Source organism: Oncorhynchus keta, chromosome 34 (assembly GCF_023373465.1).
Source record: "Oncorhynchus keta strain PuntledgeMale-10-30-2019 chromosome 34, Oket_V2, whole genome shotgun sequence".
Classification (NCBI taxonomy): domain Eukaryota; kingdom Metazoa; phylum Chordata; class Actinopteri; order Salmoniformes; family Salmonidae; genus Oncorhynchus; species Oncorhynchus keta.
The window spans coordinates 60,586,722-60,611,781 of NC_068454.1; the positions used below are offsets into that span (position 1 = coordinate 60,586,722).

Genomic DNA, 25,060 nt, shown 5'->3' on the forward strand with positions numbered 1-25,060 from the left:
CATAGTGGATGGATTATTGTTTACTGCAGAATAATGAGCTCGGTCACGTTCAATCAACTAATGGTATTGTCATACATTTTAGTGCTTATATTAATTTCCATAGTTGTTTTTGTTTATTATGCATTTGTAAATGTGATAGTGTACAACAATGTCATCGACTCAGTAGTAACAGCCGTGACAAAATTATGTGTTTTGGCTAGAGTTCAGTTTGTTGAGTGGTAATTACAGTCCACAGGAAAAATCATTAATGACTAATAACACTGTACCAAGAACAAACATTGTAATAACTGTCCATTATTTTCAACAACAAAAAAGCCACACATTCTACTTTTATTTCATTAATTTAAGCCTACCATTTTTACATTTGCTCAAAATGGAAAGCTGCATCCGTTCTCAGTGAATGAATGACCACTATCATGATGGCGATTTGACCACTTTCCTGCTGATGCAGTTGAATAGTCCCCGACTTTAATCCTGTCATCGCTTGTCCTTGTCCAAACAGTCGCGGCTGTAGATTCGGTGGAGATAAGGTTCGTGGACGCTCCTCCTAATATGATGCTGCTATTCCTCTTGGAGTTTGTGGTCACGCGCCGCAGTCCGGTGTGCCGGGGAAAGTGCTTTTATCAGCTCTTGTGAACCTCTTAGAAACTGACTTTCTTTAACTCTCGGTTGTGTCTTTGATTGTCGTTTATTTCTGCCTATCCCTACTCTTTTTTGTTGTTGTAGGCTATTGGAAAACCGAAAACAGCTGAACTGAGCATACCGGTTGAGGAGTCAAGGACCTTTGTAAAACCGTGGTCTGTCAGTGGTCATTTTGGAAGGCTTCACATTGGGTCGTGAGCGATGAAACTTAAAATAGTTTTGGATCTTTTGTATTTCCTCATAATTTTACTCCCCAATACAACGTTTTGTCAAACAGGTAAGTGATATGCCAATGTAATTCATTGATCATGCCAAATTGGGACTAAATTGTATGTAGACCGTAAAATGAAGTGCTAAAATGACCTGTAGCCTACCAATGGGTTTCAAGCTTATTTTTTTCAACGGACATGGTTTACGATTAGTATTATGAAAACAGTAGGCCTACTTTATGAACTGAGGAATAAATGTAGCATAGCTATGGAAGAAAATGTGGCAATACTGTTTTTAATGCTGAAAATATATAATTTATTTCAGCCAGATAAAGTCTCCGGTGATTTGTTTGTTTGTACCTGCTCTCTCAATTCCTTAGTCTTGTCCATCTGGTAAGAATGGTGTAAATCTGTGGCATGCATACCTCAATCGAGGTGCTGTCATCTAAGGGCACATACCTACGACTCTCATTGCTATGGCAGTCTATTGACCTGTCATTGGAGGCAGCAGGGGCCAAGCCTGTCTGTTCCTTCTCCAACCACACAAGCCTTTGAACCCTGTGGCCAAGGTGGGAAGAGACACAGTGTCCATGAGGGCCGCCTACTCTGACAGGGATATGGTGCTGAAGGGTATCCCAGGACACTGACTATGAGAGTTCCCGTCTTGGCCGAAGAGAGACGGACTGACCAGGCGCTGCTGACAGTGAACGATGATAGGGTAGCTCTGAAAGCTCCTGTCGTCACCTGCAACGGCTTGTCCGACTGTCGTCACTATGTCATAGTTAGTTGGGCTATGACTTTTCACTTGGCTGTGAATACTCTCACTCATCTCATGTTGGCCTCTAAGTCCCACAGCTCTCACTTTTAGACTTTTCTCTTTTTCCCTCTATTCATTTGGTCTTCGTCTTTATTTTCCCTCATGCTGTTCTGCTCTTCATTAACCATTAGCATATATACGTCTCTGTTGCCTGACTTGGAAGATTCACCACATAACCGTCCCATCTCTGATAGTTTGTACAAGAGGTGTCGTCAATTTTGGTTCCAGTCTTGCCCATCACCGTCACCAGTCTCCTATATTTCCGAGGGAAACTGTTAGGGTCTCTTTTTGCCCTCGACCTAACAGCTGGTTGCCTTTTATCCTTCTCTCTTTTCATCGCCGTAGAGGGGATGCTGGGATCAACCACTGGGAGGTGTAGCAGCACCCACCATAGTTGGAACGCAGTATGGCTGTGAGGGCCAGGCCGGTCCAATAGGCAACATGGGAAAGGGCTGAGGGTGTGGAGTGGAGACATAATCAATCAATGGAGTAGATGGCTGGATAGAACCTCCAGAGGTGTAGGCCTCTGTGGAAATGTTTGGAAGAGCAGCAGAATCTAGGCCCATATTTTGCGCTGTATATTGAAGACAATCGAATTAGTTTGATATTAAATATTTGAGAAATCATGACATTATATTTTTGTTAGGCTTGCAATTAATAGTAATCATATTTGATTACCTAAGTACACTTTTTCCTTGTTAAGCAATTTCTGATTGTTTCATCATTTTTTGTTTTGTGGTTATGCTTCTAAAAGACGTTCAAACAACACACTTACCATGATCTTGTTGTAATAAGTGTTGTTGGTAATTGTACTGAATGTTCATTTTTATCCTCTGCTCTTATGCCAGATACATTGTAAAGGGCACACCTACATAAAATCAAGAGCATCAGTAGGACATTTTAATTTTTTTTTTACAATGTTGCTCCACCATTACCTGACTGTGGTGTCAGAATTGTTACTCAGGTGAACACAGCTGGTGTTACTGTGGCAACTACCAAACATTCCTGCTTCAGAACAGCTGTATTTGCAGTAGGCCCTACTTTCCCTCTCAGCAAAGTTTCAAGAGAATGTCTTTCATTTAGATTCTGTCCAACACCCGAGGGTCTTGCTTCGGTATGCTCCAAATAAATACTTTCCCTCCTGTTTCAATTTCACATTTCACCCTAAACCGAGAAGTCAGACTGTCTTTGAAGCTGCTTTAAACATGCTTATCGTAAGCAAAATTCTGATCACCACAGCAGTTTTTTACCACATGCCATTGAATAGCAAGTACCTCATATTGCTTCCCCCTTTTATGATACCTCTCATGTGATGGCATATATTAAAGCGGAGCATATGGACATTAGCAGTCACATCCTGCCAGAGCTGAAGTGTCTCTACTTGACTTGGAAGCCTATAAATAATAAGGCTGTTAGCTTTGGCTACGACTTAGTTCCTGATCAATATAGGAGACGCCATGTTTGGTAACAGATCCTTTCATACTAGACACTTGCACTCTGACTGATCCCAGCTGGGACTGTCATTGGATACATTCAATTACAACATAGATGTAGGGGAAGTAGAAGACAATCACGTTCAAAGTGGATCTCCTCACTCTGCATAGTGGATTTGACAATAACACTTCCCTGTAAATCAATGAATTAGTGGAACATGACTGCCCGTGACTTGCATGCAGTACAGTGACAGTCAATGTAGAAAACATAGACGTGAACCATCTTTACCATCTTTTGTAGTATACCCCGTGCACCATTATAGTTTACAAAAAGATACACAAAGTACATGTTCAAACCAAACCAAAAATGCCATTCAGTTATTCCAGATCCATGAGTTTTTTTTACCAGGCGCTCATGGTGCCCTTCAGCATGGGTACTGTGGGAATACTCAGGTATTTCTCCAGAGTGTACTGGTCCCTGTTGATGAACACGTTGTAGTCCCAGCCCTGTTTGGTGACACGGGACACCCTTTCTCTCTGCTGCTGGGTCTTCTGTCCTCCCTCTCCTCCCTCTGCCACAGAGAGATGGACACCGAGGCCTGCCACGGGCTGGGGAAGTATCCCTCTCCTCCCTCTGCCACAGAGAGATGGACACCGAGGCCTGCCACGGGCTGGGGAAGTATCCCTCTCCTCCCTCTGTCACAGAGAGATGGACATCGAAGCCTGCCACGGGCTGGGGAAGTATCCCTCTCCTCCCTCTGTCACAGAGAGATGGACACCGAGGCCTGCCACGGGCTGGGGAAGTATCCCTCTCCTCCCTCTGCCACAGAGAGATGGACATTGAAGCCTGCCACGGGCTGGGGAAGTAGAGGGAATCAGGCAGGGGTAACCTCCCGTACTGCCCACTAGGGGTTGGGTGATGGCACGTGTTGGGTAATGAGGGAAACTGATGGCGAGAACCACGGTACCTTCTCCTTGGGTGAGGGTTGGGGGCTTTGAACAGGGTGTAGTTTTGGGTAGTGGGTGGCGCGAAGGGTTGGGAGTATATTGTTCCCCGTGGTTAAGTTGGTTGCCTACTCTTGACAGGATGGGGAGACGGACTTGGTTGTGGAGCTAGCAGACGTCTGTGATAGGTTGTCAAGTGTTATTGGGTTGTCAAAGACAGTTGGTTTTGCAGACGAAGGATGTTCAACTTGGGATGCCCCAATAGTATTTACATCATCTTGTATTCTTACTTACACCACTGAGGAGTTACTGTTTGCTACGGTAACATGAATCGTCGCAAAGTCTAGCAGATCAAAGTCTAGCAGATCAAAGTCTAGCAGATCAAAGTCTAGCAGATTGTCTTCTGTCATTTGTTCATTGGGAATGGACTGGTTGGACTTATTGGATGTCTGTGCTTTTACCCCAAGTTTGTGGAAGACCTGAACAGACTACATCATCTGATGACCCAGACGGCTCCTTGGCGGTTGGGGAGTCTTTGGGGTAGGCCCCGCCCCAAACGTACCCCCCTTAACGCTACCTTTCTGCTTCCTGGATGAGGAAATGTCTGAACCTGTTCTGTCCCCACCTCCATCTGCAGCGCCGCTCCTTGCACATTGGACCAGCTCCTTCACAGCACACGTCACAGGACTAGGGTTACTCTCACCTACACTCCTTTCACCATCCCTCTTTTCACCTCCCTCTTTGCACTGTTCACGCCATCACCAGTCACCAACCTCTCCAATGATGGCCGTCTTCTTTGTTGTCTCCCCTCTTCCCTGCACTGCTTCCTCCGCTTTCTTTTCAGTCGCATCCATCACAGGGCTTCCTGTAGCCTCCTCCAATGGGACAGCTGGATTGCCAGTGTTCAGTGTTGTGTCAATTAGGTGCCATGGAAATGTTGGTTGCAGGTGCTGGTGCAGCAACACAGTTGTACCCTGGTGCGGGGGCATACTGCCCAGGTTTGTGGCACTGGTGGTGGCTGAGGGGGCTGATCTTTGGTAGACAACAATGTGCCATAGATAGCATGTTGATGGGTTTGAGGATGAGAAAGAAGGGGTTGATGGTGATGATAAAGATGGTAATGAAGGAGGTTGGGATGATTAGGCGGCTGCTGGAAATGGGCAGTTACAACCGTAGGGTTTGTGTTGTGATCTATGACCAGAGTTACCTGTTTCCTGAAAGGAAATCCGATGATCATTTTTTGATTCACAAAATATTTTGTACAGTATATTATGAATAAATGCATTTGTAAAGTCATTATGCCTTTGCCTTGTTAGTTTCTGTCATCCAAAATGATAATTTCATGCTAAATTTAGAATAAAGCATAAAGCATAGATAGTTAGAGAGCTGAAAAGCTAACAGACAGTTTTGAGAGGTTGGAATAGTAATTGAACATAAAATGCTTACCTTGTGTTGAGTCAGGTGTGAAGGCGTTACTCTGGAAAGGGTTATGCTCCTCCATAGTTATAAACAGTTATTTTAACACTATTTTTTGAAAGTACAGTACTTTGTTGTTTAGTTAAGTAATTGTTTGATTGATGCACCTAGAATGTCGGTGTCGGTCTATGATGTCACCATTTTTGGTTCTAACTAGTGGGAGTACAGCTACGACCGGAAGTTACTTTTTCGTAGCAGGTTAGGATAATTCATGTGGCCGGTTAGGAGACTTATGTTAAGGTTAGAAAAAGGTTGGGTTTAGCTAAAATGCTCTCCTACCCTGCATGCGAAAAGTAACTTCCGGTCGTAGTTGTACTCCCTCTCGTCACAACTCCTCGACGTTCCAACTCCAGAAAATTGTTGTTTTGTTCATTTCTCCAAATAAATGTTGTTTTTATGCACAAAAGTACAAACAAGATCACCAAGATCAGCATATTTTCAACATTAATTTGTCTCATAATCCCATAACTCCCATAATGATTAGCTTAGGCCTAGTTATTACATGGCTGCAACTTAGTATTGACAGTGTTTCATTGCTAACTCAGTTGACAGCAGCACCTTATTCACTCATGTTCGTGCTGCATGTTTGGCTGCTTGTGTCTATCCTCAGTGCTGCCCCCAGAATGTGCTCCGGGGGGTCACTCTCTGCTCCAGAACCCATACCGCAGCACGAGTTTCAGCTCCCGCAGCCTGCAGCAGTCAGCCCTCCAGGACTTCATCTGTGACCATTCCCTCATACCAGGCTGGTACCAGTTCCAGATCTTTGACAAGCCCGCCAGCATGCCCACACAATGTGTGGAGGTAAATACAGAGGATACATTTTATTTCATACTACTTTTTCTCTCTAGGTCTCAAACCATGTTACAATGTATGGAGGTCAAACCATCCCCCTCCGTGTCGACTAACACCCATTTCTTGACTGTGTCCATCTCACTAATAATCACCGAAATGTGGCCCCCAGAGAAAAATGTGTTTGACACCCCTGGTTTAGGTGGTCTTTCATAGCAAATGCCATGCCTCAGTCAGAACAGTACAGAAAAATATTGTCCCCATGATATAAGATCTTACAATGGCGCCGGAGGGGCTGCCGTTTTACGGGCTCCTAACCAACTGTAACATTCTTTTTGGTGTTTTTGCATTGTTTGTAACTTATTTTGTACATAATATTGCTGCTGGATATGAGAACAGCGATAACTCACCTCAAACGTAACAAATACTTTTTATTTAATGAGACCGACGTGAAGGATATATTGCTTCTCCGAGACCAGGACCAAATGCCATCGTTCGCGTGAAGTGAATATGGAAATTCAGGGGGCGGAGATCGGGGTGCCTTGTTTTACCTAATTTCTACCAGCATCTCACATGTGCAACCAGAGGGGAAAAAACTCTAGACCACCTTTACTCCACACACAGAGATGTATACAAAGCTCTCCCCCGCCCTCCATTTGGCAAATCTGACCATAATTCCATCCTCCTGATTCCTGCTTACAAATAAAAACTTAAGCAAGAAGTACCAGTGACTCGCTCAATACGGAAGTGGTCAGATGACCCGGATGCTACGCTACAGGACTGTTTTGCTAACACAGACTAGAATATGTTAGGGGATTCATCCAATGGCATTGAAGAGTATACCACCTCAATCACCGGCTTCATCAATAAGTGCATCGAAGACGTCATCCCCGCTGAACGTACGTGCATATCCCAACCAGAAACCATGGATTACAGGCAACATCCACACCAAGCTAAGGGCTAAAGCTGCCGCATTCAAGGAGCGGGGCACTATTCCCGCTATGCCCTCAGACGAACCATCAAACAGGCAACGTGTCAATACAGGACTAAGATTGAATCCTACTACACCGGCTCTGGTCATGCGTAGTCACTTAACCCCTACCTACCCCTATGTACAAATTACCTTGACTAACCTGTATCCCCGCACATTGACTCGGTACCGGTACCCCATGTATATAGCCTCGTTATTGTTATTTTATTGTGTTAATTCATTTATATTTTTTACTTTAATTTATTTAGTAAATATTTTCTTTCTTTTCTTAAGCTCTTCTTACACTTGAGTACTTTTCAGTGAGTAGCCAAGTCATTGCAGTGGTAACATGAGTGCTAGTCTTGCCCTTTGAAGTGAACATAGGCTCTTTGTTCCAAGGAGACTGGGATGGTATCAGCATTAAGCACAGGACCAAAGAGAGCGAGAGACAGGAAAGAGATATTAGAGACACAGGAATGACAGGAGAGAAACGAGAGAGACTGGGAGACAGGGTTAGAGAGAGAGAGACAGGGTTAGAGAGAGACATGGTTAGACAGAGAGCAAGAGAAAGATGTTCCTCATTTTCTCTGGGCTGCCTGCTGTGCTTCAGACTGAAGGATCCATCAGAGGTGTCAGCTTCCTCTTCTTCCCAGGGCATTATCATGTGTCATATTGCCGTTGTTACCTGCAAAGTTTCGCCCTACAAATCATAACCAATGTGCTTGTTTTATTACCACCCAGTATTAACTAGCCTGGTCCCAGACATATTTGTGCTGTTTTACTTATTATCACAATGAGTGGCTAGAAGTTTGCAAGACAGTGCAAACAGATCTAGAACCAGGCTAAAGTAGTCTTATTCTGTTCTCTATTGTCTTCTTCTGTGTCCACCAGGTGAACCACTGTGGGACCCAGGCCCCAGTCTGGCTGTCTCTGGGGGAGGGCGAGAGTCTTCCGCGGCCCCTGGAGGTGACACAGCTGACGGCCTGTGCCACTTGGCAGTTCTTCCTCAGCAGCAGTAAGGACTGCTGCCTGTTCCGCATCCCTGTCACCGTGCGCAACTGTGGAGACTTCTACGTCTACCTGCTCCAGCCCACCCAGGGTTGCATGGGCTACTGCGCACAGGGTACAGCAGCTGTTTACGATAGTCTGTTTAGGTGGAGGCAATGAGGAGCTCCATACGCTATGAAAGTGAGACTGCATTTCCCAGGAAGTAGCCTTGTAGTTTTTTCTTTCTTCAATGGGCAAAAACGGAGCGCTATGGTCTTCAGCGCCAAAATGTCATTAAAGTTCATTCATCCACAAACACAAATATAATTGTATAAACAAACGTGTTTTCATGAATTTGATGATATAATCGTCAAGCCCATTCAAAAGATTAGGGCTGACCCCAGAAGTGCAGTCCAATGTAGTGGTGCATCACTTTCATAGTGTATTGCCAATGCTCTATGCTTTGATCTCTTACTGTATGTGTCAATGTAAACATGACATTACTTTAGGTTTCTTTTACAAGTGTTTGATAAATGCTGTACATGCTCCTAAAATAGAATATAACAAATGTTATTATTATTATAGTGGTAATAGCTTATATAAAGGTGACATGATACACCTGTAAAAACGTTTAAGAATTAGCACTAACTGCATGTAACTCATTAAACTGTTATTTATGTGCTTGTGCTTGTGACTTAACTGCTGAGACCACCGTTGTTAATTGTCCTGCTGTCTCTCACCATGTAGAGGTGTCAGACTCTGCGGCGGGGGGGTGTCGTCCTGACGAGGTGGAGGTTGATGGAGCGTGTAAAGGTGAGGGAGCTCTCTGCCTCCTGGCTGTGTGTTGTCTGGCTCTATAGGAGGCCCTTGTTAAAGTCAGGCACCACAACAATCCACGTCAGAATTGCCATGCGGTGTGGAATGCAGCAACAGGCCCTTCACAGGTCCTCTTAATGAGCTAAGCATGTGTGTCCTGCCTCCCTCGCCCTGTCTCCATGACGACATCTCTCGGCGAGGTCGTGAATGATCCCTCTGACGGTTTTAGGGCGAAGGAGGGGGGGCTGGGGACATAGGTGGATGGTTTAATGAACTATTAGTTCAATGAACTAACTAGTTATCAAGTTGGAAGCGTTACTATCAATAGGAGAAGGTAGCTACCATTTAGGTACCTACTGTTTTGGTCTGTTATGTTTGGCCCCTTTCCCTGATTAGAGTTACAGAAATATACCAACATGTCGGGACTCACTGGAAGGCAGTGGCTGATCACTGGATCTTTGCCTGAAATATAGATTTTGATTACTTGGTGGGTCACGGACAAAAACATTCAGCCAAGCTTCTATTATACACAACCATCTCATGTCACCCAAATACTGTATACATTGTTACCTGCTATATCCATGTAAATACCAGTTACATGCTCAGTATGATGAAAACTGAGTGAAACTACCCATTTTGTCTAATTTTGTCCAATAAAATATGTTGCTAAACATTTTGCTTCGGGGTACACTACTGAACACGACACCGTTATCCCTTCCAGCCAAACAGCCTCCTTCCCCAGCGGTACCTGTGATATTAGCAGAGCTCTCTGGGAGCATCGTCTACCTGAAGTGCAGCTTCGAGGGCCATAGCCTGAACAGCTCCCTAGGCTATGTGGTTGCCTGGTCTCGCCTCTCCCCCCAAGGCATCAAAGAGGAACTGAAACAGGAGACTACTGTCCAAACCGTTGCCTTCATCGAGCTGGATGGGATCAACCTCCGACTGGGGGACAAGGTGGGTAGAAGTTACCCCTAACCACTGACGCAGAGTCAGATATTTTTCCTCTATCTAATGGTTAAAATTAAGATCGAGGGTAGTGTAATTTGTAGTTACGGGTAGCTTCTACCTCACGTGTAAAACACTCAAATGCAAAAAATGATGCTCGCTTCCGAGCTCTCTCTCAAAACTGAAGTGAATATGTTTTTCAAGTGAGGTTATGGAGCAATAGAGCTGGCCGTGTTGAAAACCTAGACTGCCACCGGTCATCAAAGTTTTGCAGTATATTGTCATGTCATCCTTTTATCTCTTGTCATACATGTTGCTTTTTTTTATTACTGTGGTATCATGTCTATCACCTGGCTTCAACTATAAAGGCTTTTCTACATCCTGAACTGTAGCCTCTCTCTTCCTCCTGAACGGCTGTGGCTGTCCTTCCCTCTCTGTCAGATTTACTGCAGTTGCTCCAGTTTTTTCCTGGACTCGCCGGACATCCAGGGAGCCCCAGCGGAGAGCGGAGAGTTCTTCGCCGGGATCAGGGTAAGTCAAAGAGATAGAGAACACTATTTCAAGGATTTGGTCTTTGAGTGTGTGTAAGTTGTATGTGCGTGCATGCCTGTCTGTCTCTCCCTCTGGGTTTTTTTTATTTTATTTTTTATTTCACCTTTATTTAACCAGGTAGGCTAGTTGAGAACAAGTTCTCATTTGCAACTGCGACCTGGCCAAGATAAAGCATAGCAGTGTGAACAGACAACACAGAGTTACACATGGAGTAAACAATTAACAAGTCAATAACACAGTAGAAAAAAAGGGGAGTCTATATACATTGTGTGCAAAAGGCATGAGGAGGTAGGCGAATAATTACAATTTTGCAGATTAACACTGGAGTGATAAATGATCAGATGGTCATGTACAGGTAGAGATATTGGTGTGCAAAAGAGCAGAAAAGTAAATAAATAAAAACAGTATGGGGATGAGGTAGGTGAAAATGGGTGGGCTATTTACCAATAGACTATGTACAGCTGCAGGGTCTGGGATTTGTGTGTCTCCTCTTTGTTTTAAATAGTCACTGGTTAGTCAGAATTTCTCTTGTGACTTTGTCTCTGCAGTTGAGACCCGAGGTGACTACTGTGTCCGAGGATGGGAAGGACTATGAGTTGACTGTGGAGAGTACCATCCCTGTCCCCTGTCCTGGCGATGCCTCCTCCTCCACCACAGAGGCGTGTACTCTCTCCTTACACCTGAATACAAACAATCAAGGTAAATGCTTCGTAAGTAATCCTGCGTGCTCACAGTATCACCACAGTAAAGTTAGATTGTTCAAAACGTTGTATTTTTTATAACTGATTTCGGCAATACGTGTTATTTACATAGTGTCTTGATTCTCCAGTGACAACGCATATTGACATGTTGGTATCCCTACAAAATAGACAAAAACAAAGCCAATGACAACAACCATTAAATGATCTATTTGTTCCTGCGTAGGAGACGATATGCTGGGTCCAGACGTGGTGTTGTCGTCGTGCCGGGTGGATCTCTCCCAGAGCCTGGGGTGTCGTAACGGGGTGTGTAGCCAGGCCCTGGTTCACCTCAGCGCGGTCACAGACTTCATCAGGGACGGGGACAGGACGATACAGATCTCTGTCAACCCCATCGTCACATCCAACTTCCTCTGGAGCGGCTACACACCACAGAGTGTCCAGGTACTGGAACTGGAAAAAAACACCCGTGTGATGGGTTGGGAGGAGAGTGGCGGTTGTTATTAGCCTGGTCCCAGATCTGTTTGTGCTGTCTTGCCAACTCCGATGGTCATTGTCACACTGTTTGGCATAAAACTAGTCTAGGTTGTTAACAGATCTGGGACCGGTCTAGGTTGTTAACCGATCTGGGTATAATGTATAGGCCGGGAGTCAGGAAACCAGTGCAGAAGGTGAGTTTAATAATACAGGTGAACAAACATGAGGAGCGTACTGAACTTAAGAGAAAACAATAACACCTAGTGACTGAAGACAACTGAGGGCTAAATAAAGGGGAGGTAATCAAGGAGGGAATGACGACCAGGTGTGCATAATGATGGGGAACAGGTGTGCGTAATAATGAAGCCAGGACCGGAGGTTAGTAGACCAACGAAGTCGAGCGCCAGAGGCAGGGAGGGAGGTGAGCAGGAGTAGGTGTGACACTGGGACCAGCCTAGGTTGTTAACAGATCTGGGACCAGTCTAGGTTGTTAACAGATCTGGGACCAGTCTAGGTTGTTAACAGATCTGGGACCGGTCTAGGTTGTTAACAGATCTGGGACCAGTCTAGGTTGTTAACAGATCTGGGACCAGTCTAGGTTGTTAACAGATCTGGGACCAGTCTAGGTTGTTAACAGATCTGGGACCAGTCTAGGTTGTTAACAGATCTGGGACCAGTCTAGGTTGTTAACAGATCTGGGACCAGTCTAGGTTGTTAACAGATCTGGGACCAGTCTAGGTTGTTAACAGATCTGGGACCAGTCTAGGTTGTTAACAGATCTGGGACCAGTCTAGGTTGTTAACAGATCTTGGACCAGTCTAGGTTGTTAACAGATCTGGGACCAGTCTAGGTTGTTAACAGATCTGGGACCAGTCTAGGTTGTTACACTTAACTCACTCAATGCAGAATATGCTATGATGCTGTATATACTGTATAATGTACATTTTCTCACTGCCACAGTGCCCATACACAAACTGTAAGTTGCCAACCTACTCATATAAGCATGTACTGTTTGCACTTTATTTTCTCATCTAGATAGCTGAATGTGAAAATGAAATAAATGATATTTGATATGTGATATCTGCTCTGTGTTTTCAGATCACAGTGACGGATGTTCCCTCTGCATACTGCTACTCTTTCACTGATCCTCACATCATCACGTTTGATGGCAGGTACTTCAGTCACTCCTTTATAGTCAGCCATAATGATCGATGCAGTCAAAGCAATGTTAGCCTGCAAATATGATAACAATCACATGAATACCCATTAAAGTAGCTGATACTGTTATGTATCTCATGCATTTCCTTCCAGGCAGTATGACAACTACCAGATCGGGACGTTTGTGTTGTACAAGAGCACGAGGCAGCCGTTCGAGGTCCATGTGCGCCAATGGGAGTGTGGGAGCGTTGCCCACCACGCCTCGTGCACATGCGGTTTCGTGGCAAGAGACGGCGGTGACGTCATAGCCTTCGACATGTGCAATGGAGAGCTGGGGGACACCAGGCCGCACCTTTCGGTGAAGAACAGGGACGTGGGCAAGAGCGGCATCCGCATCACTGAGTCTTACCAAGGACGCAAAGTCACAGTGAGTGAATAAATAAATAAAGTGTAACATGACATTTTTCTTTTTAAAGTTGTCCTCCGATGAGTTGGTGGTGGCAGGAAAAATAAAAGGTCACTGAGTTGAAGCCCACGCCCACAGGAAGTAGTCATTAGCCAATAGGGTGTTGAGAAAGGCAGTGTAAACTCACAGTGCAAAGTCGGTACTCAATTGTTTATGCTAATTATGATATGATACAGACTGTGATGATATGGCGACGCACTGGAAAGCAGAAAATAATTTAGTTGTAATAGAATAGAGCAAAATCAAATTAAATACAACAGAATAGAATAGGATTTAAACCTATTTCTGTCTGTGCTGTAGATGACCTTCTCGTCTGGGGCATTTGTGCGTGCCGATGTGTCTGACTGGGGCATGAGTCTGACCCTGAGGGCCCCCAGCTCAGACTGGAGCCAAACCCAGGGCCTGTGTGGGACGTATGACGGACAGACCCACAATGACCTCCACACAGCAGGAGGCGCAGCGCTGGACAACGAAGACGTAGCAGCCTTCATCTCTGAATGGAAGTTAGTCTGATGCCAAGTCTCAAATCAACCTCTAGCCCCTAACGCTATGGAGTTTGCAGATCTGAAGAAGATATGTGGTGATGGTTCTAACCAGCCTATCAATGATTGCACTGCAGCTTTCATTGTAATTCCTATTTCTGTACAGTTTCTTTAGATCTGCAAAGCGGGAGCTTTGTCCCATTGTCCCAAGTGCAATGACAAAGTCCGGACCTGAGACTGTTCTTTCAAACGATGGATATGAATCATTTTGAACATTTTACATGAGCTCTTTCAGCTGTGGTTATGTTACATTATTACTCGTTGAATGTATTTCCATAGAGATCCTATTTGATAGTATTTATTTATTTAAGTATTTATTTCTCTTCTGGCAGACTCCCTCCTGGTAGCAGCTTGTTTGACACCGTGACGTCCTATCAGAGTGCCCCAAACCCTCACAGGTACTGTAACTGTGAAGAAGAGTCCCGCCCCACGTCCCCGCGAACCAGGTCTCAGGCAATCCCTGGCTTCGACTCCTCCTGTTCTCACCACGGCAACGTGAGACTCCACAGTATCATCCCCACTCTGGATGTCACCGCTGAATACAACTCAGTAGAGCTGTTCAAAGGCCACCACGATCCCCCCTCGTGGAACTCCAACCAGCACGGCCGGGCCGAGGACACCGGCCCCCAGCCTGTAGAGAGAGGCTCTACCCTAACAGGCTCCAGCCATGGAGCCAACAACCAGAGGAGCCGTGGAAGGCGCCAGTCCTACCAGTTCCTCCCCAACACGCCGTACCAGGGCCTGAGCCAGTCCGACCTGGAGGACTTCACCTACTTCTTCCCTGAGGACCACGAGCTGACTGCCCGGCCCGAGTCCTCCCCTGCCCCCACCTGGCCCACCCCGTCTGGGCTAACACAGCAGCAGGCCAGGGTGCAGTGCCAGCGGGCGGTGGCTAATTCCAGCGTGGCCCTGGGCTGCGGCCGGCTGTTAGGCCCGGCCATAGTGAGCCAGGCGGTGGCTATGTGTGTCAGCGACCTCCAGCTAAAGGACGACCAGGCCTGGGTGGGTGCTACTCTGCCTCTGCTTGAGAACGAGTGTGAGAGGAGGCTAGTGGAGGAGAGCAGGAGAGAGGGAGAGCACCAGGAGATGCTGTCCTTCCTCAAGTGTCCTAATCTATGTAATGGGAATGGCCAGTGCTCCGAGTGGGGGTGTGTGTGCTTCCCCGGGTTCGGCTCCTACGACTGCAGCGTTATCTCTGGTGAGAAGAGGGGAGGGTTGGATCAGTAACACACATCTATATTCTAAGTCAATCATACATATTGTAAGTCAACACTAGGCCAGGGTTTGGCTCATAGTTCATCAAAATGAAAGACATATCACAGTCATTTGCTAATCCGAGTGAAGCGATTTGTTAAAAACCTGCTGACATTTATTTTGCTTCTCATTTGTGTCTGTTTCTGGTGTCGTTTGGGGTGGTGAAGACCAGACTCCAGAGATCACAGAGCTGGAGAATGAGGGACTGTGTGATGTCAGACAGAGTGACTGCTCCACTGTACAGGTCTTTGGACAAGGCTTCAAAGACTCCTATGAACTCAAGTGTGAATTTTTGAAGGAAAAGGTACCATATTACACCACACACAGAAACACACACATACACATGTACAACCACACACACACACACACACACACACACACACACACACACACACACACACACACACACACACACACACACACACACCCCCATACCTGTGATATTATTTTCTGTAGCACAGTACTTCTGACCCAAGTGTCCCCACCTGTCTCTGTCTGCGTGTGTCCAGTTTGTGGATGGTGAGTGGACCCTGGACGAACCTCAGTTTTCCCTGGCTACCTTCCTGCATGTGTCAGGTTTGGAGTGTCAGCTCCCCCTGGAGTACAGACAACCCAGTGCAGGCCTGGACCTGGATACGCCCACCGACAGACCCCTGGCACGCTGGCAGATCAAAGTCAGTGGAACAACGCTATGCAGCACATCTCAGTAATGTTTTGGGTCCAGACTCATTTGGGAAAGGGCAAATCACCCATAAAATACAGCTGGATATCAGAGATCTAAACAAGAGTACTGTTTGCAGCAGGGCAGGGTTCTGGCCTAGTGTTGTAATATGGTTTGTTTGCACACCTACCAGATGTTTTCAAGATGGTGCAACTTGGACAAGAGACCCTTACTTATAGTAGGAGCTTCTGTAACTATTTATTACCAGTAGTCACTGATAGGTAAGTCATTAACGTTGTCTTGGCAGGTGTCCAACGACGGCTACGGTTACAGCAACGCCAAGATCCTGACCCTGTTCGATGGAGCCTGTCAGATCTGCACGCTCAACGCTGACGTTCTCTGTACATCCAGGGTGGGTTTCTCTTGTGGTTTTTCCCTCTGGGTTTCAATGGAATCACAATGTTTCTGATAGCATGATCAGAATGTGTTGTTTAGTGATTTTCGAATCTGACTTTAAATGATTCAATACTTGTAACAAGGTAACAATCCCCCTTTTTTTCATGTCCTTTGTTTTCCAAGTTGATTGAGAACATGTTCTCAGCCCGAGGATGCATGAATCAGATTTTCGTAGTTTGGGTTCTTTTTCAGCCACTAACATTCAACAGATACTGTACATTATGTTGTGGAACATTCAACAGATGTTCAGGCTATCTCAAATTTCAGGCCCCTTTCCCACCAGGAAAAAACAGCACATGGGCCCGGACCCTCTTAAAACTGTGAGTGTAGCACATGGGGATCTGTGTAACGTACTCCTCAGCCTGAAGTGTCTTACCAATCGGCGCCACACAAAAAGCTAGCTACGTGGCACAAGTAGAGACACTTCAGGCTGCGGAGTACGTTTCACACATCCCCATGTGCTATATGAGCACCACTCCTATTAGTTATGCATGCCAACCAGTTTATTCTGAAGAACTCAGAACATTTTCCACCCAAACAAAAAGTGACCAATGCTCTGTTTGTAATTTAATGTACACTACCGGTCAAAAGTTTTAGAACACCTACTCATTCAAGGGTTTTTCTTTATATTTACTATTTTCTACATTGTAGAAACTATGAAACTATGAAATAACACATGGAATCATGTAGTAACCTAAGAATTGTTAAACAAATCAAAATATATTTTATATTTGAGATTCTTCAAATAGCTACCCTTTTGCCTTGATGACAGCTTTGCACACTCTTGGCGTTCTCTGCCAAGAAACTGAAGATCTCGTACAACGCTGTGTACTACTCCTTTCACAGAACAGCGCAAACTGTCTCTAACCAGAATAGAAAGAGGAGTGGGAGGCCCCAGTGCACCACTGAGCAAGAGGACAAGTACATTAGAGTGTCTAGTTTGAGAAACAGACGCCTCACAAGTCCTCAACTGGCAGATTCATTAAACAGTAACCGCGAAACACCAGTCTCAACAGTTGTCACGGTCGTCATATGGAAGAGACCAAGGCACAGCGTGGTAAGCGTACATACTTCTTAATTGAAAGAACACTGAACAAAACGGGACGCAAATATGAGTTGTGCAGACAGGCAACTAAATATAGAATAAGAACCCACAAAATACCCAAGGAATATGGCTACCTAAATATGGTCCCCAATCAGAGACAACGATAAACAGCTGTCACGGATTGAGAACCAATTCAGGCAACCATAGACATATAAACACCTAGTCTTACAAAAAAAGCTAGACATACAAAAAACCTAGACAGTACAAAAACTATCAAACCTCCGTCACACCCTGACCTAACCAAAATACTAAAGAAAACAAAGATAAATAAGGTCAGGGCGTGACAACAGTGAAGAGGCGTCTCAGGGATGATGGCCTTCTAGGCAGAGAGTTCCTCTGTCCAGTGTCTTTGCTCTTTTCTTAATCTTTTCTTTTTATTGGCCAGTCTGAGATATGGCTTTTTCTTTGCAACTCTGCCTAGAACGCCAGCATCCCGGAGTTCTTTGTTTCTGGCCATTTTGAGCCTGTAATTGAACCCACAAATGCTGATGCTCCAGATCCTCAGCTAGTCTAAAGAAGGCCAGTTGTATTGCTTATTTAAATCAGAACAACAGTTTTCAGCTGTGCTAACATAATTGCAAAAGGGTTTTCTAATGATCAATTAGCCTTTTAAAATGATAAACTTGGATTAGCTAACACAACGTGCCATTGGAACACAGGAGTTATGGTTGATGATTATGAGCATCTGTACGCCTATGTAGATATTCCATTAAAAATCTGCCATTTCCAGCTACAATAGTCATTTACAACATTAACAATGTCTACACTGTTTATGATCAATTTGATGTTATTTTAATGGACAGAAAAAAAGGGTTTTCTTTCAAAAACAAGGACATTTCTAAGTGACCCCAAACTTTTAAACGGTAGTGTACATGCACATTTTGTTACTGTGTATCAATCCCCAGGAGAAAACATGCAACATTGACAGTGTGTGTTATGGAGAGGGAGACCTCAATCCCAGCAGCCCTTGCCTGATATGCCGACCAGACTCCTCCAAATACACATGGTCCATCGCTGAGAGTAAGTACAATGTCCTCTTACCTATAACGTACTTTTACTCTACAACTGCTGTTTACATTATACAACAGCATCTCGAAACAAATCCATACCACGCAAACTGAAAGGTATTTGCTGCCACCCACTACTGACGACAGCACACAGTCACAGAGAACACACATGGCTGCATGGTCTTTGCAATATGTCTACAGTATGTCTATAGTTTGCGGTTGGTCGTGCTACAGGGAACAAGGTGTTATTTGGGTCAGAGACATTATAGTACCTTCAGGCCTCTGGGTATTGTAATTGTGGTTGGCTCAATGTGTTCTTTGGGCTGTGTTTTGAGTGTTCATACAAAATGAGGTCAAATCACTCCAGATCAATCAGAGTAGATAATAGAAATGAATACAACTGGTTCAAACTAGGAACAGAACATTTTTACAAAGATAGATAAACATATGAATAAAACAAGTCGAAATAAAGGAAAAATAATTGTATATTATGTACCTCAGATAATGATATGGACATTAATGATGAAATGATTAACGTTATTACTAAATATGACTATTCTGCTCCTGGAAGAGAATGAGCCACCAGTGTTTCAGTCAGCCCAGGGGCGTCTGCAGACATTCCAGGGGGAAAACTTTGTGTACCAGCTGCAGGCTCAGGATCCAGAAGGCTCCGTGGTGCTGTTCACTCTGGAGTCAGGCCCCAGTGACACCTCCCTCTCCCCCACTGGCCTGCTCATCTGGAAGGCTACTGACACTACTGCCTCCTCCTCCACACAGACCTTTCAGTTCACTATCACAGACGATTGTAGTGCTGAGACGCTTGCCTCTGTACAGGTAGGTTTCAAAAGAGGAGAACGCTGTTCAATAAGGATATTCCCAAAAATAACAAACTTTGGATGAGAATTCCTCGACTGATTCTGTTGACTATTTGTGAATGGGGATTCTTAGAGATTTCTCTTGATTGTCAGCTTTTCTGTCTACCGCGAGAGGGAGCTCTAGATGTACAATCCTTATTGTCCAGCCTGCCGCTGCACTAGTCTTTCTGCGTCTGTTCCTTTGTATGTCTGTTAGCAGGACATTCAAAACTAAGACTATTACTCACGGATTGTCAATCATTGTTCCTCATACTTATATGTTCATTTCAAACTGTTTGTGAATTAAACTTAAGCTCTACTAACACTTCCCACTTGTGTGTGTGTGTGTGTGTCCAGGTCTCTCTGCGGCCCTGTGACTGTCTGAACGGAGCTTCCTGTGTTACAAACATTAACCTCCCCCCTGGCGGCGGGGAGTACCTGTGTGTCTGTCCTGCTGGCTTCACAGGGGACAGGTGTGAGGAGGACATAGACGACTGTAAACCCAACCCCTGCCGTCTGGTCAAGTGTATAGACGGACCCAACTCTTTCTCCTGCATCTGTCCCCCCGGAATGACCGGTACTGTACATGACAGAAATAGAATTACAACACACACTGTACGTTGTACATGCTGTCCATGCTAATACTGCAGCTCATTTGTGGGTCTCGGATGCTTTTATGACTCTTGAGAGCTTACTTTTAATCATTCAATTAGAAAGCTGACACTCCATTATAGGAACCGTACTCCTTATGACCACTCTTTCAGTGTTTGGTTACAAGCAGTGCCAGATTTCCTTTTCTGGTTCATTGAATTTAGATGTTGATGTTTTGTTAGTGGATTTCATCCTGTGTGTGTGTGTGTGGAAGGCTGAGATTTCATTGATGTTGTGTTTGTGTTCCAGGTCATACCTGTAGAGAGGATGTGGATGAATGTGCCGCAGAGCCGTGCTTCCCTGGGGTGGGCTGCAACAACACACTGGGCTCATTCACCTGTGGCTCCTGTCCAGAGGGTTACACCGGGGACGGGAAGAGTTGCAGTGGGTCCCACGCTCCCTCTCTCCCTGTCTCTGTTTCTCTCCCTCCTTCTGTATCTCTCTCTTTCTCTACCCCTATCCTCTCACCCCCAACCCTCATTCTTTTATCAATATATTTATATTGACTGTGAATAATTATATTCTACCTCCTCCTCTCCTGTAGTTAAATTGGAGCCGTCCAGTGGTAAGGGTGATGACTATAAGCCTATTCATAGAGTGACCGTGCCTGTACCCGCTGTACCCACAGGAGGTCACCAGGGTTCTGACACGGTTAAACCATCAAGCCAGGCCCCCTGCTCCAGACAACCATGCTACCCAGGGGTGCAGTGCTTCGAGAGCACACACATATCCGTAGGGTACATCTGTGGACCCTGTCCACCTGGGCTCCATGGCAACGGACACACCTGTAGTAGAAGCACCACAACAGGTGAGAAGGGTCACCTGATCACTTAGCTGATGATTGACAGGGTTCATGTGATTAGGTGTTTAATATAATGCTATTAAATATCTGGGCTCATATGGGATTAGTCCATTGTTTTATTGATGGCTCATAGCTGGCTTCTAGTAAAGCTAACTGTTATGCCAGTATTATTTAGCTAGGTCTTCAGGGTTAGTTGATAGAGGTGATTTGAGTTATACTAGCTCTATACAAATCCCATTTCAGTTCCTTTTCAAGCTCTGTCCTCTAACTTCCAGTGTTTTACAGGACAGAGGCCAGTTACCACCAACAGAGAAGATGGACGTTCCCAAGTGACAGAAGACTCCAGTAGGGAAATTACTGGCAGCACCTCCTCCTCTTCTTCCTCCACCACCTCCTCCCAGTACAGGAGGATAACTGAGGGGCCCTCATCGGGTAGCAAGAGAGTCCCCTCCGTGGAGAGAAAGACACCTATTAGCCCCCAGGACCAAACTATCACCAGAGTCTCCACCCCCACCAATCACAACCGAGGTCAGAGCAGCAAGGTGGACCTGACCCCTGACCTTAGGTGGGGGTCATTGTCTACCATAGTGACCTGTGCGGACTCGCCCTGCTTCTCCGGTGTTCCCTGTGAGCCCACATTCTCGGGCTCCTTCAAGTGTGGCCGCTGCCCATATGGTTACACTGGAGATGGGTTCACCTGCAAAGGTTAGCGGTTAGCACTCTTGTTGTCTGTTTTTCATTTGTATGGTCTTTGTTCTTTTTTTCATTCGTTTTTAACTTTCAAATCCTTACATGGACGTATACTGTAGGTTCCTATGAAACAGTGTGTGGTGTTTTCCAGCTGTGTGCCGGTATCCATGTGGAAGGAATATGGAGTGCTCTCTACCCAACACCTGCACTTGTAAAGAAGGTTATACCGGATATAACTGCCACATAGGTGGGAACAACAGTCAGGGTTGGACGAGACAGATGAGTTTATATTCTTATGGCTCTTTATGAGAGTTACAAAATAACTTCTGCAAAAATGTCTGTAAATTAGAATAAGTTGTTTTCAGTTACACATAGAAGTTGTAGATTCTATTAACCTCCTACCTTCTCAGCTGTCTGCCGACCGGACTGCAAGAACCAGGGGAAGTGTGTCAGCCCAGATGAGTGTGTCTGTCCCGTGGGCTACAGCGGACCAACATGTGAAGAAGGTAAACATATCATCCCACACATATTTGAACTCTAACTATGTAATCTATATCCTGGCCCCAAATCTGTTTGTGCTAACTTGCCAACTCATTGTCACTCATTGTGTGGCTTGACAATGATGTAATACGAGTTGGCAAGATGGCACAAACAGATCTGGGTACAGGCTACATGCTCTCCATTGTACATATTGTATATATTCTCCTTGTCTTACTGGATGCTCTGTACACCCCTTGGTTGCTGTGTTTGTAGCTAACTGTGAGCCATCTTGCCAGCATGGAGGAACCTGTCTGGTCAGGAATCTCTGCACCTGTCCCTACGGTTACGTGGGGCCAAGATGTGAAATCAGTGAGAGATAATCCATTTGATCCTTTCTTGCGTATATCATGTTTCCCTACAATTATCTAAACCAGTGTCTGCTTGCCTAAAAAAAATGGAATGTGTGTATAGGGGTTAGGAGTTGTCGTGTGTAACTGTGTCTGTGTGTGTCTCTGTTCAGTGGTGTGCAACAGGCACTGTGAAAACGGAGGGGAGTGTATTTCTCCCGATGTGTGTAAGTGCAAGTCGGGCTGGTATGGACCAACATGTAACTCAGGTAACGCCAATCAACACCACTTGTTCCTACTTAGAAGCCCATGACGAACGTATCTCTTTTCGACAACAGTATGTTTAGCTATAGGCTCAATATTCCATTGTCTTCACCTCCAGCTGTCTGCAATCCAGTGTGTTTGAACGGTGGGACTTGTATCAAACCCAACATCTGTGCCTGTCCCGGTGGCTTCTATGGCTCCCGATGTCAGATTGGTAAGAATAGGCATCACACTGACAATCAATAACCTCAATTGATTATGACACATTCTACTGTTCCCCTATTAGTGAGTGATCCGGCAATTTGCACAGAAGTCTATTGTATGGTGGTAATGTGGTTTAGTGAGGTATAACTGTAGCTGTGTCACTGTGCGCCGTGCCCTCCAGCTGTGTGCAGCCCCCCCTGTAAGAACGGAGGTCAGTGTATGAGGAACAACGTCTGTTCCTGCCCCGGGGGTTACACAGGGAAGCGGTGTCAGAAGAGTAAGAGCCACTGCCACCCAACACAACCAAACACCCCACATCACTGTCTATGCATGCAGTATTAAATAGTTATAGGCCCTATACCAACATAAATGCACGTGAATGGACCTAATTGTAATAACCCTGCAGCAAGCTAGTATGTACATGCAGTTATGTTAATTGAGCCAAAAATGCATGTTGCATTGTGTCTTTCAGGTGTGTGCGACCCCATGTGCATGAACAAGGGGAAGTGTGTGGGGCCCAACTCCTGCTCCTGTGCCTCTGGGTGGAGGGGGAAGAGGTGTAACATTCGTGAGTGTCAACATAATGTACAACCACTGTTAACCTGAACCTGTCACCATGTAAAGATGCCTTTACAATGCTAAGCAACACTGTGTGTTTGTGTGCGTGTGTGTGTATTTGTGTGTGTGTGTGTGTGTGTGTGTGTGTGTGTGTGTGTGTGTGTGTGTGTGTGTGTGTGTGTGTGTGTGTGTGTGTGTGTGTGTGTGTGTGTGTGTGTGTGTGTGTGTGTATTTAGCCGTGTGCCTGCAGAAGTGTAAGAACGGTGGTGAGTGTGTGGGACCCAACACCTGCCACTGTCCCACAGGATGGGAAGGCCTACAGTGTCAGTCCGGTGAGTCACATTCAATATCATATATTACCAAGTTTCAATATATAGCTATATACTTTTATCCTGTACTTATATTGCGTTCTATACTATTTCCTCCTTCTGCCTGACGGACAGCCATCTGTAAGCAGAGATGCCTCAACGGGGGAAGGTGTGTCCTGCCCAACTTCTGCCACTGCCGCAATGGGTACACTGGCGTCACCTGTGGGTTAAAGGTGAGCATTGGGTCACAGTTTGGATGTTCATTAACTGTTTTTTTGTTATTGTTGAGAGATTATATACTGTAAAATCTCTTTGCTCTTTTGTAGGCCCCGCTTGCATAAGGGAAATTAGTGAAGATGCAGAAGTTTTACAAAATACACAGCGCAAATGGAGTCTTATTAGGCAGTATGTAATTGTGGTGTGTGTGCGTGTGTGTGTGCGTGTGTGTGTGTGTGTCTTTGTACATGAACAGGGGGACTGGATATATTGCACGTATCTAATTGTCCCTGTTTTGTTACTACCTCAATGCTCAAGGTAGCACATTGATGTATGCCCCTGCATAAGAAATGCATAACATATTCATAAACAATGCATAATACTGTCTAAAACACTGCATATTCATTCAGAAATGTTTATGCCAATCGTGTTGATGTCTCAAAAGCTACGTTTACACAGGCAGCCCAAGTCTGATCTTTTTCCACTAATTGATCTTTTGACCAATCAGATCTGCTCGTTTGACAGTAATTGGGCAAAAGATCAGAAATGTTCTGCCTGTAAAACGCAGCCAAACTATGTAATCTAACATAGACATTCATTAATGTATTTTAATGCATACAAATGTGTTTTATAATCCTTATCCTAGGCTTTTATACAAAAGTGTTACTGCACACAGTATTATGTTGGAGTAAGAGAGAGAATCAGATGAAAAACTAGTTGATGGTTTATTGAAGAACAATCTGGCTTTATATGATATTAATACCCACTTTTCTATTTGTTTTGTTCCTTGTTATTGATTTGACCTAAGTTTTTTCCACTCTGGTTTATTGTGGTACTGAAAGTGTTTTTTTCCCCCCTAAACTATTGTGCACTGTTGTTTCATACTTAATATGTATGGAGAAATAATAATATTCTTATTTTTACGTCACACCTGCCTTTGGAAATGTTATTAGCTTGTTTGATTTTTAGGGCCACTTGCCTGCAACTGTTTTGTGACTGTTGACGAGATCTGATGTAAGTATCAATTCAGATATACTTGATCACTTTTGTACATTATACTGTACATAGGTCAAAACATTTGTTATTTTAACATTTACACCGCGTTGTTGTAAATCACGCATATGGAAACTAAATAAAAAGTTATTGTGTAACTTGCTTTAAGTAACACGTTGAATGGTTGAAATACAATACGGTAAGAGATGGACCAACACTTTTGTAACAGTTTAGTTATACTATTAATTGGCTACAGTATATTGTTAGTAAAAGCTGTTCGCTAAGTGT

The 25,060-nt window shown here is 44.8% G+C and overlaps 1 protein-coding gene across 2 annotated transcripts; it reads left to right on the forward strand.

Moving 5' to 3' along the window:
- Positions 1–413: 413 nt before the first annotated feature.
- On the forward strand, positions 414–24,930 carry LOC118367423 (von Willebrand factor D and EGF domain-containing protein-like). Of its 2 annotated transcripts, none has more exons than XM_052494216.1 (31): positions 414–919; positions 6,133–6,323; positions 8,173–8,404; positions 9,016–9,081; positions 9,806–10,038; positions 10,471–10,560; positions 11,130–11,280; positions 11,506–11,723; positions 12,855–12,928; positions 13,068–13,341; positions 13,681–13,883; positions 14,255–15,120; positions 15,344–15,480; positions 15,686–15,850; positions 16,145–16,249; positions 18,304–18,418; positions 18,977–19,239; positions 19,617–19,836; positions 20,160–20,294; positions 20,455–20,718; positions 20,998–21,417; positions 21,554–21,649; positions 21,813–21,908; positions 22,156–22,251; positions 22,403–22,498; positions 22,612–22,707; positions 22,879–22,974; positions 23,170–23,265; positions 23,492–23,587; positions 23,699–23,796; positions 23,890–24,930. In XM_052494216.1, the coding sequence occupies exons 1-31, from the start codon at positions 844–846 to the stop codon at positions 23,902–23,904; spliced, it is 5,379 nt and encodes a 1,792-aa protein (XP_052350176.1). In that variant the 5' UTR covers positions 414–843; the 3' UTR covers positions 23,905–24,930. The 2 variants fall into 2 exon arrangements, with proteins under 2 accessions (XP_052350176.1, XP_052350177.1); XM_052494217.1 differs by having other exon boundaries at positions 20,539–20,718.
- The last annotated feature ends 130 nt before the right edge of the window (positions 24,931–25,060 follow it).